The sequence below is a fragment of the Pyrus communis genome, chromosome 9, assembly GCF_963583255.1.
Source record: "Pyrus communis chromosome 9, drPyrComm1.1, whole genome shotgun sequence".
NCBI lineage: Eukaryota > Viridiplantae > Streptophyta > Magnoliopsida > Rosales > Rosaceae > Pyrus > Pyrus communis.
This window is the reverse complement of record NC_084811.1, coordinates 16355779-16370219: the sequence shown is the minus strand read 5'-3', so window position 1 is coordinate 16370219 and position 14441 is coordinate 16355779. Positions and strand designations below refer to the sequence as shown.

At 37.7% G+C, this 14441-nt stretch overlaps 1 protein-coding gene across 1 annotated transcript in view; it reads left to right on the top strand.

The window, feature by feature from the left end:
- Positions 1 to 2153: 2153 nt before the first annotated feature.
- LOC137744430 (uncharacterized) overlaps positions 2154 to 14441 on the top strand; it is a 120185-nt gene continuing 107897 nt past the window's right edge. Inside the window, exons 1-3 of the mRNA XM_068484246.1 lie at positions 2154 to 2294; positions 2580 to 2789; positions 3228 to 3491. Coding sequence (XP_068340347.1) covers positions 2154 to 2294; positions 2580 to 2789; positions 3228 to 3491 — 615 coding nt within the window. The remainder of the gene's footprint in view (positions 2295 to 2579; positions 2790 to 3227; positions 3492 to 14441) is intronic.

Sequence of the window (14441 nt, the reverse complement as noted above, 5' to 3'; positions counted from 1 at the left end):
AAGGTTAAATGTGACATCCCACATCGCCAAGGGAAGTGATCCTTAAATGTATGGAACTCCGAAGTTAAGCGAGAAATGGGCTAGAGCAATCCCACGATGGGTGACCCACTGGGAAATTGCTCGTGAGTTCCCAAAAACAAAACCGTGAGGGAATGGAAAGCCCAAAGCGGACAATATCATGCTACGGTGGTGGAGAGGGCCTAGGAAGTGATCCGCCCCGGGCTGGGATGTGACATTAAACCAAAATAGGAAACCTTGGCTTAACTTTCCTACTCCAAGTAGGAAACCTTCTTTGACTAGGAATCCTCTTGTGATTAGGAATCCTAACATCTTTAGGTCTTCAAATTCGTCCATTCCTTTTGCTCCAAGCATAAGCTATCCATTCCAAGTCCAAAACTATGAACTAACAACATTAATGCACGAAAACAAGCTAACTAAGTCACCTAAATATACTCCTATCAATATATACATATTTTCAGCCACAAATTCGTATGACCCCCTTATGCTATTCAGAAACTTATGCTGCAACACCCTAGCCTCCATTCTTCATCCTCCATCCACTCCATACACCTCCATATACAACCTCCCGCACCCTTCCACCCTAATCAGCCATCATTCATCATCCCAAGCAAGAATACATCATTCATAACCCCCAAAACCACCACCCACATCTTGTGCTGCAGCAAGGAAGAAGGACGAGAGCCCTAGACGTGCATGCCATTCGACTTGGAATTGCTGGAACATTTTAGGTGTAATCTTTCTTGTGTTTTCAATAGTTAAATTCAATAATCTTTGCTTTGTGAGTATGAGGAACTAATCCCCTTTTGGCTAGGGGGAATTTCGAAACCATGGATATATTTGCAATATGATTTGATTATTTCCAGTTGTGATTCGATGAATTGAGAATCCAATTTACTTATCTGTTTGAATTAAAACTTGTTTGTGTATGTGGGTTGAGAGTGCAAACTTAATTTGCATGCATAAATCTGATGCTAGGATATAAGGAAACTTCACCTAATCGTTGGGAACTTATATTCATAAGTAGTAAAGGTTGTTAGTCATAATCATGTTAAGTAAATTCTTGGCATAAGTATCATGTGCTTTCATAGTTACGAACACCTCGTCAATACTTATGATTTTCATAGAATTTAATGATCTTTGATTGTTTCTCTATAATGCGCTTTCATGTAGAGAACTTTTGAGGAATAATTTGATTGCAATGCGCTAATTCCATTCAATTCAACGACTTGAGGAAAATCTGAAGATTAATTTAAGCGTACCTAATTCACTTGGGGTGTTGAGGTTCATGATTCATTGAATAAGCAACTGGAGATTGTTTTGTATGCAAGTATGTCATTTGTGGAGAAAGACCTCCTAGCTAGCCCATCATCCAATTAATTCCATCAAATTTGTCCAAATCTGCCTAGTTTAAAGTCTTCTTTTGTTTACTTTATTTTCGTCCAAAACCAAATCCTCATTTATCCTAGAGTGTCTAACTAGTTAGAATATGTTTTAGATTGTGTTTTCAAGAGTTTTGAGTCAAGTTAGAGCCAAATTTCGTCCAATTTTGTGTTTAGAGTCAAATCTGCCCAATTTGTGTTTTTTAGGCAGTTTTGAGTGTTTTCAACTTATTTTGAGTTTGGTGAACTTGTTTTGAGTCTTTTAAGTTGAGTTAAGTGTTTAAAAGCTTTGTTTTATCTATTTCAGTCAGTTTAAAGTGTTTAGCAATCCCTCCTAATCCCCGGTTTAAGAACGATCCCTACTTACTTATATACTACAACTGTCAAAAGAGGGTTAATTTGTGTGTTAAGTTAATTTTTGCATCAAATTTTGGCGCCGTTGCCGGGGATTAGCAACTTTGCTAATCCCTTGTTATTTCTTTTTGTTTATTTTCATGTTTTTTTTGTTTTTGTTGCTGACTTTGTTTTGTTTTTGTTTTTTTTTTTTAGGTACTAGTTTATGACTCGGAATTCTCAACCTGTTCATAACAATATCTTAGACTTTGACGACGATTTCGAATGAACTTTGAGAGGGAAGAAGACGAAGTACAAGTGGGAGAAGAGGCCACGACTCAGATTTTTGAGGAAGAACAAGCTATGGCAGCCGATAATTGAACAATCAAGGAGCTTTTCGCTTCAAGATTGGATAATGCCATGCCTCTATGCATTCAATATCCAAGGGCAGCCCCAGACAAGACCGACGAGTTCGAACTAAAGTTTAGCTTATTGCACCATATTCCTAAGTTCCATGGGTTGTCCATGGAAGATCCTAATAAGCACTTGAAGGAATTTGAGGTTGTTTGCTCAAGTATGACCCCGGTGAATGTTGATGTGAGCATTTTGAAGATGAAGGCTTTTCCCTTTTCTTTCTTGGAAAAGGCTAAAGATTGGTTGTATGAACTAGCCCCCGGAACTGTCACATCATGGGAGAGTATGAAAAGGGCGTTTTTGGAGAAGTTTTTCCCAACTTCTCGAGTCATTTTTTTATGTAAAAGGATTAGTGGCATTCAGCAAAATCAAGGTGAATCATTTCCAACTTATTATGAATGTTTTAAAACACTTGTTGCTTTATGTCCACAGCACCAAATGAAGGAGGAGCTTCTTCTTCAATATTTCTACGAAGGGCTTCTACCAACTGAACGCCAAATGCTAGACGCCTCAGAGGGAGGAGCTCTAGTGGACAAAACACCCATGGCTGCCAAGACTCTCATTGCCAACCGAGCTTTAAATGCTGAACAATATGAAGGCGTTGGTCAAAGAGACATACCACGGCAACAACAAGTTAATGAGGTAAGTGCTATTTCTGAACTTCAAAATCAAATAGCTAATCTTACTTCTCTTCTTTCGCAAGTGGTTGAAATACCAAAGGTACAAAGTGTGGCTGTTTGTGGCGTGTGCTCAATGAATGAACATCTCATGGATAAGTGCCCTCAATTGATCGAGAACGGAGGGTGGGAATCTACCAATGCCGTGGGTTATGGGAGCCAAAACCAACCAAGGAGTGATCCTTTCTCTAATACCTACAATCCCGGTTGGAGAGATCATCCAAATTTCAAATGGAGGGAGCCACAACAACCCCAACAACAAAGCGCATTTAGGCAGCAACCTCTGGGATTCTACCAAAGGCCGTATGCACCCACACAACCCCAAGCACAACCTACCCAACCCAAATCAGGTTCGTCCATAGATAATGATCAAAATTTTCAAGTACTAACTTCTATGGTGCAGGGAATGCAAAATAGGGACAAAAAGGTTGATGAGTTAGACAAGCAAGTAGGGCAGATTGCGGAGTTCATGGGCCAATTCAGAGAACAAGGCAAGTTGCCTAGTTCAACCGTTGTCAACCCAAAAGGAGGATTCGAATCTGGCAAAGCAATCAAGTTTCGAAGTGGAAAACAAGTTGGAACGGCCTCACAACCATCTAAATCAACCCCAACTGAGGATGAAAAGTTGCAATTCGAGGAGGAGGAACAAGAGCAAGCCACGGCAAGGGTAGCTAAACCCATGCCGCAGCCACCCAAACACTCCCATTCGTCTTCCAAAGGTAAGGAGGTTCCAAATTTGAATATTTCTAATGTTAGTCCTCCAAATGTACCCTTTCCTCGTAGATTCATGCAATCGAAGAAGGAGGAGGCTGAAAAGGACATTTTGGAGACATTTAGAAAAGTACAAGTCAATATACCACTTTTGGATGCAATTAAGCAAGTTCCAAGGTATGCTAAGTTTTTAAAAGAACTTTGCACTACTAGGAAGAGAATTTCGAACAAAGAGGTTGTAAAGGTAAGTGAAAATGTCTCAGCCATCTTACAACGTAAAATGCCCCCTAAATGAAAAGATCCGGGTAGTTTTACAATTCCTTGTGTTATTGGTAATAATTGTTTTGAACATGCCATGCTAGACTTAGGTGCATCTATTAATGTCATGCCTAACTCAATTTATGCATCTATGAACCTAGGTGAGTTAAAAAATGATGGTGTGATTATTCAATTGGCCGATAGATCTAATGCCTATCCAAAGGGTGTTTTGGAAGATGTTTTAGTGCAGGTTAATCATTTAATCTTTCCGGTTGATTTTTATGTGCTTGAAATGGAAGACTCGGTTCATTCTCCACCCTTGCCCCTCCTACTTGGAAGACCATTCATGAAAACAGCTCAAACGAAGATTGATGTGGCCAAAGGAGTATTAACAATGGAGTTTGGTGGTGATATAATTAAATTCAATGTTAATGACTCTATTAAGAATCCTAATGATGTTCGTTCTTGTTTTGCCATTGATGTGCATAAGGATATAAGGCAGGAACAATCCACACCTATCAAGAAGGATGCATCAAGAACCACCATTGAAGAGGGAATTGGAGTGGGTGCCCTAAAACCACCCAATCTGGCTGAGAGTTGCCATAGTGACATTGTTGATAGGGCTGCCACTTTTGAGCTTCCATCACAATATGTTTGTAAGTCTCCAATCCCAATCCCAATTCCCATTTCAACTAATAGGTTGTTACCTTCTTTGATGTAGTTACCCAATCGATTTCAAGTGGTGGGAGCATTTACATGGACTTTAGGAACCAAGACACCACAATCAGGGAGGATCACCATCCCCTTCCATTAGCCATACTATGAGAATTTCAAGGAGCATGTTGTGGATGATGTACCCCTCCATGCCGTGGGGACTAGTGAAGCTTAACATGGCATATTCGTCCGGCTGGAAGACGTTAAAGCAAGCGCTTCGTGGGAGGCAACCCATGCATGCAACAAGGAGAAGATGGAACTTCCACTCCAAACCCAGATTCGCGTTTCTAAACCCTTCTCTTTGCTGCTTTATGTTATTATGCTTAGTTGTTTGTGTTTGTTCGCTTTTGTGTGAGTCGTTGTGTGAAACATTGGGGACAACGTTTGATTTAAGTGTTTGGGGGGGGGGGGGGGTAAACAAGTGTTTTTATGCAAATTTGTAGGATTATATCGCCTATCACTTCTAATGTTGTTTCTCACAGTTTTTAAGTGTTTTTAGGGCATTTTGAGCTGTCTTGGTGTGCTTTGAAGTAAAAATCCGAAAATTTTAAAAAAAAAAAATTTGAAAAAGTGTTTTGAAAAAGCCAAAAAGAGTTGTTTTTTTGTGTTTGTTTGCGTCTTAGGGTACCTTCCAACACAATGATGAGGATTTGGTTTTTAATGCATGACTATTAAAGAGAGTTGCAAACATGGATGGAAGTTTGATTTGCTCTTTGGTTTATGCTTGGTTGTAGTTATAGTTTACGAATTCACATGTAATCACAAAGGATAAAATCAGTTTTTGTAACATGCTTGAAGGAAGGAACTCAAACAAACGCTACATCCCTAAGAGACTTGAGCCTAAACGTTGATTTGGAGAGTTATTAATCTGTGCATTCTTGTTTTCTAAAGTTGTTGCATGATCTTATTATTCTTCGTTTGGTTGCTACTTAGAATGCATTTCATCATTATAGTTCCAAATAGCATAACAAATAATAAGATGAAGTTGTTTAGTAGTCACCACCATAGCCAAATAGCCGAATCCACCCTTGTCATTTGTATTGTAGGTTTAAACCCCGTTGAACCATCTTTAGCCTATTTTCTTTGTTAAACACATCACCCTTACCTAGCCCAGTATAGGACTTTCCAAACTTCTTGAAGTATAGTGGAGCATGACTTAAAAGGAATTCTTTTTTAGTGACATTCTTGTAGAAAACAAGTGTGGGGGAAGGGATTTTTGTGTGCATGTGTGTGCCAAAGTCTTAAAGGAGGCACGGGAAAAAGAAAAAAAAGAAAGAAAGAAAAAAAATGTGAAAAAGAAGAAAAAGAAGAAGAAAAGAAAGAAAAGGAGTTGAAAATAAGTGAGAACGAACTCACAAGTGTTGGTTGTTGAAGAAAGGGTCCAAAAAGTTGAATATGGCCCTAAGTTTTGTGTGACTTCCCCTTGGGTGTTCAAAGTTGATTTTTTCATTCTAAAGGGAATTCTAAGTGCCTAATTCATTACCTTGCTCACTATTGCTTTAAGAACGTTTGTTTCCTCTACCTTTCCTTGTTAGCCAACACCTTAGCCTTATTACAACCCTTAGACTTCTATCTTGATTGTTATGTGTTTCAATATGTGGAGTTTAAAATTGGTTTGAGCATATGGTATCCCTGGTTCTCGCGTCTAAGTAGTAGCATTCCATTCATGAGATCATATACATGTCATTGTCATAATTCCAGAAAATGCTTTCCTTGTTATAACATATGTGATTGTTCGTCTACATGTTTACATCCATCTTCTCACATATACCTAGTGTAGGGAGTGTAGTCAGAAAACCTGTGTGAAAATTGAGAGTACATCCAGTAAGGAATTGAGGGAATTCTCTAAGCCATGTTACTACATTCAAAATGTTGTTTTAATTGATTAAATGTGAGCAAGTGAATGGTGACTATGATTAAGTATGCTCGAGGGTAAGGATTGCTTAAATCTATGTGAGTGGTGATCTTTGACATGTTATGTTTCATTGGAAATCCCTGAGGCAAACGTTGGAAGGTTTAGATTATATATTTTGTTTCTTTTGTTTGTTTGTTTGTTTTGCTCAAGGACTAGCACAAGCTAAGTGTGGGGGAATTTGATAGGAGCATATTTAGGCGACTTAGCTAGCTTATTCTTGTGCATTTGTGTTATTATTTCTTAGTTAATGTAGTATTTCAACTCATTTTCCTGTGTTTGTAGGTCCAAAGGGTTAAAGTACCAAGAAAGTGCATTTTGGAGTAGTTTTGGGCACTAAATGGATAGCTTGTATATGGGCCAACATGGATGGACGAATTTGGAGTTCAAAAGGCTAGAAATCTGATAAGAAGATGAAGAAATTAAACTCAAGCCAAAGTGGATAAGGAATTAGCTCAAAAGAGGAAACATTATCCAAAACCTTATCTTATCTTATCCTATCCAAACCTAATCTTGTTCCACCTTAATCCTAGCTGTAAGTGGACCTAAAAACACAATTTCTAGCAGCCTTATCTAACCCTAAAAGGGTGCTGCACCCTTCCCCCTTTTATCTCTTCTAGAAAACCCAAAATCAGCCACAAAACATCTAGTTTCTAGAAGGCCCAATTTTGGACAAATTTCGTAAACCTTTTTCCTTTTGGATTCTGATTTATTAGGCCTTATTCATTGTGCATTTGGGTTATATAAATCCTTTTCTGAAATTAATTGGGCCAAACCCTCTCCTAAGTGGATTAAATCAATTGTGGCGAAACCTAGGGCCCTAATCCATAAAATCTGCTAAGTTGTAACCCTAATCTAATTAACCCTAGGACTATATATACATATTTTCTGCCATAAATTCGTATGAACCCCTTATGCTATTCAGAAACTTGTGCCGCAACACCCTAGCCTCCATTCTTCATCCTCCATCCACTCCATACACCTCCATATACAACCTCCCACACCCTTCCACCCTAATCAGCCATCATTCATCATCCCAAGCAAGAATACATCATTCATAACCCCCAAAACCACCACCCTCATCTTGTGCCGCAGCAAGGAAGAAGGAGGAGAGCCCTAGACGTGCATGCCATTTGACTTCACCTAATCGTTGGGAACTTATATTCATAAGTAGTCAAGGTTGTTAGTCACAATCAAGTTAAATAAATTCTTGGCATAAGTATCATGTGCTTTCATAGTTACGAACGCCTCGTCAATACTTATGATTTTCATAGAATTTAATGATCTTTGATTGTTTCTCTATTATGCACTTTCATGTAGAGAACTTTTGAGGAATAATTTGATTGCAATGTGCTAATTCCATTCAATTCAATGACTTAAGGAAAATCTGAAGGTTAATTTAAGCGTACCTAATTCACTTGGGGTGTTCAGGTTCATGATTCATTGAATAAGCAACTGGAGATTGTTTTGTATGCAAGTATGTCATGTGTGGATAAAGACCTCCTAGCTAGCCCATCATCCACTTAATTCCATCAAATTCGTCCAAATCTGCCTAGTTTAAAGTCTTGTTTTGTTTACTTTATTTTCGTCCAAAACCAAATCCCCATTTATCTTAGAGTGTCTAACAAGTTAGAATTTGTTTTAGATTGTGTTTTCAAGAGTTTTGAGTCAAGCTAGAACCAAATTTCGTCCAATTTTGTGTTTAGAGTCAAATCTGCCTTGTTTGTGTGTTTTAGGCAGTTTTGAGTGTTTTCAGTTTATTTTGAGTATGGTGAACTTGTTTTGAGTCTTTTAAGTTGAGTTAAGTGTTTAAAAGCTTTGTTTTATCTATTTCAGTCAGTTTAAAGTGTTTAGCAATCCCTCATAATCCCCGGTTTAAGAACGATCCCTACTTACGTATATACTACAATTGTCAAAAGAAGGTTAATTTGTGTGTTAAGTGAATTTTCGCATCATGCCGCACCCCTCTAGGCCTTATCCCTTATGGATTCTGATTTATAGGGCCTCATTCCTTGTTGATTTGGGTTAAACAAAACCTTTTATGAAACTAATTGGGCCAAACCCTCTCCTTAGTGGATTTAACCCACTTGTGCCGAACTCTAGGACTATATAAACACATTTTCAGCCACAAATTCATACCAACCCCTTATGCCATTCAGAAAATCCTTGCCGCAAGCCCTAGCCTCCATTCTCCATCATCCATTCAACCCCCACACCTCCATACATCATCTTCCGCACTCTACCACCATAACCAGCCATCATTCATCATCCGAACCAAGAATACATCGTTCATAACCCCCAAAACCACCACCCAAATCTTGTGCTGCAGCAAGGAAGAAGAAGGAAAGCCCTAGCCGTGCATGCCATTCGACTTGGAATTGCTGGAACGTTTTAGGTGTAATCTTTCTTGTGTTTTTCAATGTTTAGTTTCAAGAATCTTTGCTTTGTGAGTATGAGGAACTAATCCCCTTTTGGCTAGGGGGATTTCGAAACCATGGTTATATTTGCATTATGATTTGATTACTTCCAGTTGTGATTTCATGAATTGTGAATCCAATTTACTTATCTATTTGAATTAAAACTTGTTTATGTATGTGGGTTGAGAGTGCACACTTAATTTGCATGCATAAATCTGATGCTAGGATATAAGGAAGCTTCACCTAATCGTTCTGAAATTATATTCATAAGTAGTAAAGGTTGTTAGTCACAATCACATTAAGTAAATTCTTGGTATAAGTATCATGCGCTTTCATACTTACGAGTGCCTCGTCAACACTTATGATTTTCGTAGAATTTAATGATCTTTGATTGTTTCTCTATTATGCGCTTTCATGTAGAGAACTTTTGAGGAATAATTTGATTGCAATGCGCTAATTCCATTCAATTCAATGACTTAAGGAAAATCTGAGGGTTAATTTAAGCATACCTAATTAACTTGGGGTGTTGAAGTTCATGGTTCATTGAATAAGCAACTGGAGATTGTTTTGTATGCAAGTATGTCATGTGTGGAGAAAGACCTCCTAGCTAGCCCATCATCCACTTAATTCCATCAAATTCGTCCAAATCTGCCTAGTTTAAAGTCTTGTTTTGTTTACTTTATTTTCGTCCAAAACCAAATCCCCATTTAACTTAGAGTGTTTAACTGGTTAGAATATGTTTTAGATTGTGTTTTCTAGAGTTTTGAGTCAAGTTTGAACCAAATTTCGTCCAATTTTGTGTTTAGAGTCAAATCTGCCCAGTTTGTGTTTTTAGGCAATTTTGAGTGTTTTCAGCTTATTTTGAGTTTGGTGAACTTGTTTTGAGTCTTTTAAGTTGAGTTAAGTGTTTAAAAGCTTTGTTTTATCTATTCGAGTCGGTTTAAAATGTTTAGCAATCCCTCATAATCCCTGGTTTAAGAACGATCCCTACTTACTTATATACTACAATTGTCAAAAGAGGGTTAATTTGTGTGTTAAGTTAATTTTCGCATCATGCCGCACCCCTCTAGGCCTTATCCCTTATGGATTCTGATTTATAGGGCCTCATTCCTTGTGGATTTGGGTTACACAAATCCTTTTATGAAACTAATTAGGCTAAACCCTCTCCTAAGTGGATTTAACTAACTTGTGCCGAACCCTAGGGCCCTAATCCAATAAATCTGCTAAGTTGTAACCCTAATCTAATTAACTCTAGGACTATATAAACATATTTTCAGCCACAAATTCGTGCAAAGATAGATTACACCTAGAAACGTCCAACACTCCAACTCGAATGCACAAACGCCCAAGGCGTGGTCTTCCTTCTCCTCTTCCTTGCTAAGTCACGGCACAAGGTCTAGGGTGGTTTTGTGGATGATTTTCTGGGTTTTGGATGGGTTTAGGCAGGTGTGGTGGTGCGGCAAGGATTAATGGGGTCCACGGCTTAGAAAGGGAATTGGCTGCAATGGCTGAATGTTGTAATTTAGGGTGAATGAGGAATGGAATCAAAAGTTGCAGCTGATTAGAATAATAGGAATATGGTGGCTGAATGGTTTAAAAATATGAATGCATGCAATGAATTAGGTCGGCTAGGGTTTAGGGTTAGGGTTTTGTGCATAAAAGGGGACAAAATTGCCCTCCCTTGCACGGCAAGGGAAGGGGGAAGATACAAGGGCACGGCAATGGTTTAAAGTGACCTAGGGCCTTTGTTTTGTGTCCTAAAGTGCCTACAAGGCCTTCAAAGTGGCTAGAAAATACGGACGTTTAAGTTTAGGAAAGGTTACCAAAATGGGAAACCTAGGGTTAACTTTCCTACTTCAAGTAGGAATCCTTGTTTGAGTAGGATTCCTCGTTTTGGTAAGAATTCATCGTTGGAGTAAGAATTCATCGTTTCTTCAAATCTTCAACTCATTCATTCCTCTTTCGCTCCAAAAGACTCCAATTTGCATCTTCTTGCACACTTTGGCCTTATAATCTGAAAATACACAAAAGTAGCCTTAAACACTAAAATAGCTAAGTAAACACAACATAAATGCACGAGAACAAGCTAATTAAGTCGCATGAATATGCTCCTATCAGAAATCTAAGGGTTAATTAGTGATGTCACGGTTAATCTGGGGTGTTGAGGTTCATGGTTTATCGGAAAAGCAAATGGAAATCAATTTATGTTTGAATGTGTCATGTGTGGAGAAGTATCCCTTGGCTATCCCATCATCCATTACTTTTAAGTTACTTGTTTTCTTTTAAATTCGTCCAAAATCAAAACCCCTTTTCTTACTTGTTCCAAATCTGTCCAAAAGAGTCTTCTTGAGTCTTTAGAGTCAAAACTAAGTGTATTTTCGTCCAAATTAAGTCCTAAAGTCTAAATTGAGTCTTTTTGGTTGTTTTGAGTTGTTTTGAGTCTTTAAAGTTTGTTTTGAGTCAATCAAGTTAGTAAGAGTCTTGTGAGTTTATCTAAAGTGTTTTAAAGCATATTTTCACATCTTTGAGTCAATTTTCATTAGATTAGCAATCCCTCCTAATCCCCGGCCTAGAACGATCCCTACTTATATCTATACTACAATTGTCAAAAAGAGGGTTTAATTTGAGTGCTATCTTATTTCACATCAAATTTTTGGAATTCCCCCACACTTGGCTTTTGCTAGTCCTCGAGCAAAACGAAATGAACAAAACACAATCTAGACCTTCCAACATGTAACTTGGGGATTTCCAATGCAACATGACATATTAAAGAACACCACATACTTAGATTTTAATTATCCCTACCCTCGAGCATATACTTAATCATAGTTACCACTCACTACCTCGCATTTAATCAATTAAAACATGATTTTGAATGTAGTAACATGCCTTAGAGAATTCCTCAATTCCTCACTGGATATACTCTCTATTTTCACACAGATTTTCTGACTATACTCCCTATACTAGGTATATGTGAGAAGATTGATGTAAACATGTAGACTAATACTCACATATGTAGAATCAAAGAAAGCATTTTCTGGAATTATTAACATTATATGTATGGTCTCATGAATGGAATGCCACTACTTAGACGCGAGAATCAGGGATACCATATGCTCAAACCAATTTTAAACTCCACATATTGAAACACATAACAATCAAGATCGAAGTCAAAGGGTTGTAACGGGGCTAAGGTATTGGCTAACAAAGAAAGGTAAGGATAAACAAAAGTTCTTAAAGCAATAGTAAGCAAAGTGATGAAATAAACACTTAGAATTCACTTTTGAACGCAGAAATCAACTTTGAACACCAAGGGAAGATTCACACATAACTTAGGGTCAAATTCAAACTTTTGGACCCTTTCTTCAACAATCAACACTTGTGAGTTCCTTCTCACTTATTTCCAACTCTTTTTTCTTTCTTTTCCTTCTTTTTCACATTTTTTTTTCCGTGCCCTATTCTTTTCTTTGGCACATAAATCATCCATCCCCCTAGATTCCCACGAAAATCCTTCCCCCACACTTGTTTTTCCTGCAAATTGTAGAATAAAAGGAATTCCCTCTAAGTCATGCTTTACTATACTTTAAGAACAAGGGTATGGATAGTCCTATTCTAGGCTAGGTAAGGATAATATGGTTAACAAAGAAAATTAGGCTAACTAAAGCTCAAAGGGGTTAACATACAATACATCTGCAAAGGGTAAGGCTTTTTGGCTCTTGTTTTAACTAAACAACTTCATCTTGTTTTATGTTATGTACTCAATTTTATGCTTTGAATGAAATGGGCATGAGTTCTAGTATTTGGAACTATAGTGATAAAACGCATTCTAAGTAGCAACCAAGCAAAGAATAATGAGATCATGCAACGACTTTAGAAAACAAGAACATCAAGATTAATAACTCTCCAAAGAATGTTTAGGCTCAAGTCTCTCAGGGTTGTAGCGTTAGTTTGAGTTCCTTCCTTCAAGCATGTTACAAAAGCTGATTTTTTTCCTTTGTGATTACATGTGAATTCGAAAATGTCAACTACAACTAAGCATAAACCAAAGAGTATATCAAACTTCCATCCACGTTTGTAACTTTCTTTAATAGTCATGTGATAGGAGCATATTCATGCGACTTAAATGGCTTGTTCTCGTACATTTACGTTATGTTTCATTAGTTATTTTAGTCCTTTATGCTTCTTTCGTGTGTTTTTAGGTTCATATGGCTAAGGAAGCAAAAATATGCATTTTGGAGCATTTTGGAGCAAAATCGGACTTGGATTGGATAGCTTATGTTTGGAGCAAAAGGAATGGACGAAATTAAAGACCAAACTATAATAACCACATAATCATTCATTTATCACTTAACATATCATATCATTCACTTATCACTTAACATATCATTCACTTATCACTTATCATAACCATACACTTATCACTTATCATACTCATAATCATCTACACATTTCAACCATTTAAACACATGCATTTCAACTCACATGCACACCCACCTCTTTCCACCTAATCCACATGCTTTCACAACCTAAAACACATGCACATTCACCATAAATCAATCACATACACAACCTGCCATCATTTCTCCCCCCTTTGCCGTGCATTGCACATCAACACATTCCAGCTTTTCTCCTTCTCTTTGTAGCCACACTTCCACATGCATTCGCTCTTTTCCTAGCTGTTTTTCCATCATTATTTCAACCTAACATTCACCCACATGCACCCTTTAAACAAACCCAAACATGCAGCCACATATTCCACCCTTTGCCGTGCAAAACATCTCCATTTCAGCACACTCCACATGCAATTCCAGCTTTCCAACCTAGCCACATTCACATGCATTCACTCATAATCATTCACCAAACTTGCAGCCACATTTCCACCTATTCCTAGCTGTCATGTTCCCTCTCATTTACCTATAAATAAGCATGCATTGCAGCCACAATTCATTCATTCCATTCACCACAACACAACACACAACACAAACACCTTTGTGCCGTGCAAATCCCTTTCCATTTCTGCACCATTTCTTCCCCTCCATTGCAGCCACTCCAACCATTCCCCACTCCATTCCACATACACCTAAAGCCCTAAACATCTCCTTAGACCTTGTGCTACAACAACGAGGAAGAGAAGAGTGCCTAAACGTTCATACAATTCAAGTTTGAGTTGTTGGAATGTTTAGGTGTTTCTTTGATTTCAATGTTTAAATTCAATTCTCTTTGTTTTGTACGTATGAGGAATGGAAGAGAAGAGTGCCTAAACGTTCATACAATTCAAGTTTGAGTTGTTGGAATGTTTAGGTGTTTCTTTGATTTCAAAGTTATGAGGAACTAAACCCCCTTTAGCTAGGGGGTGATTCGAAACTATGTTTATATTTGCAATATGAATTGATTAACTTTCGTTGGAATTTCATAAGTTGTGGATTCAATTTGTTTAACCGTTTGATTGATAACTTATTTATGAATGTTTATTAAGAATGCGCGCTTAATTTTCATGCATGAATATGACGCTAGAATATAAGTGAGTTTCACCTAATCGTTATGAACTTATATTCACAAGTAGTGGAGGTTGCTTATAAACAATCGCGTTAAATGAATTCTTGGC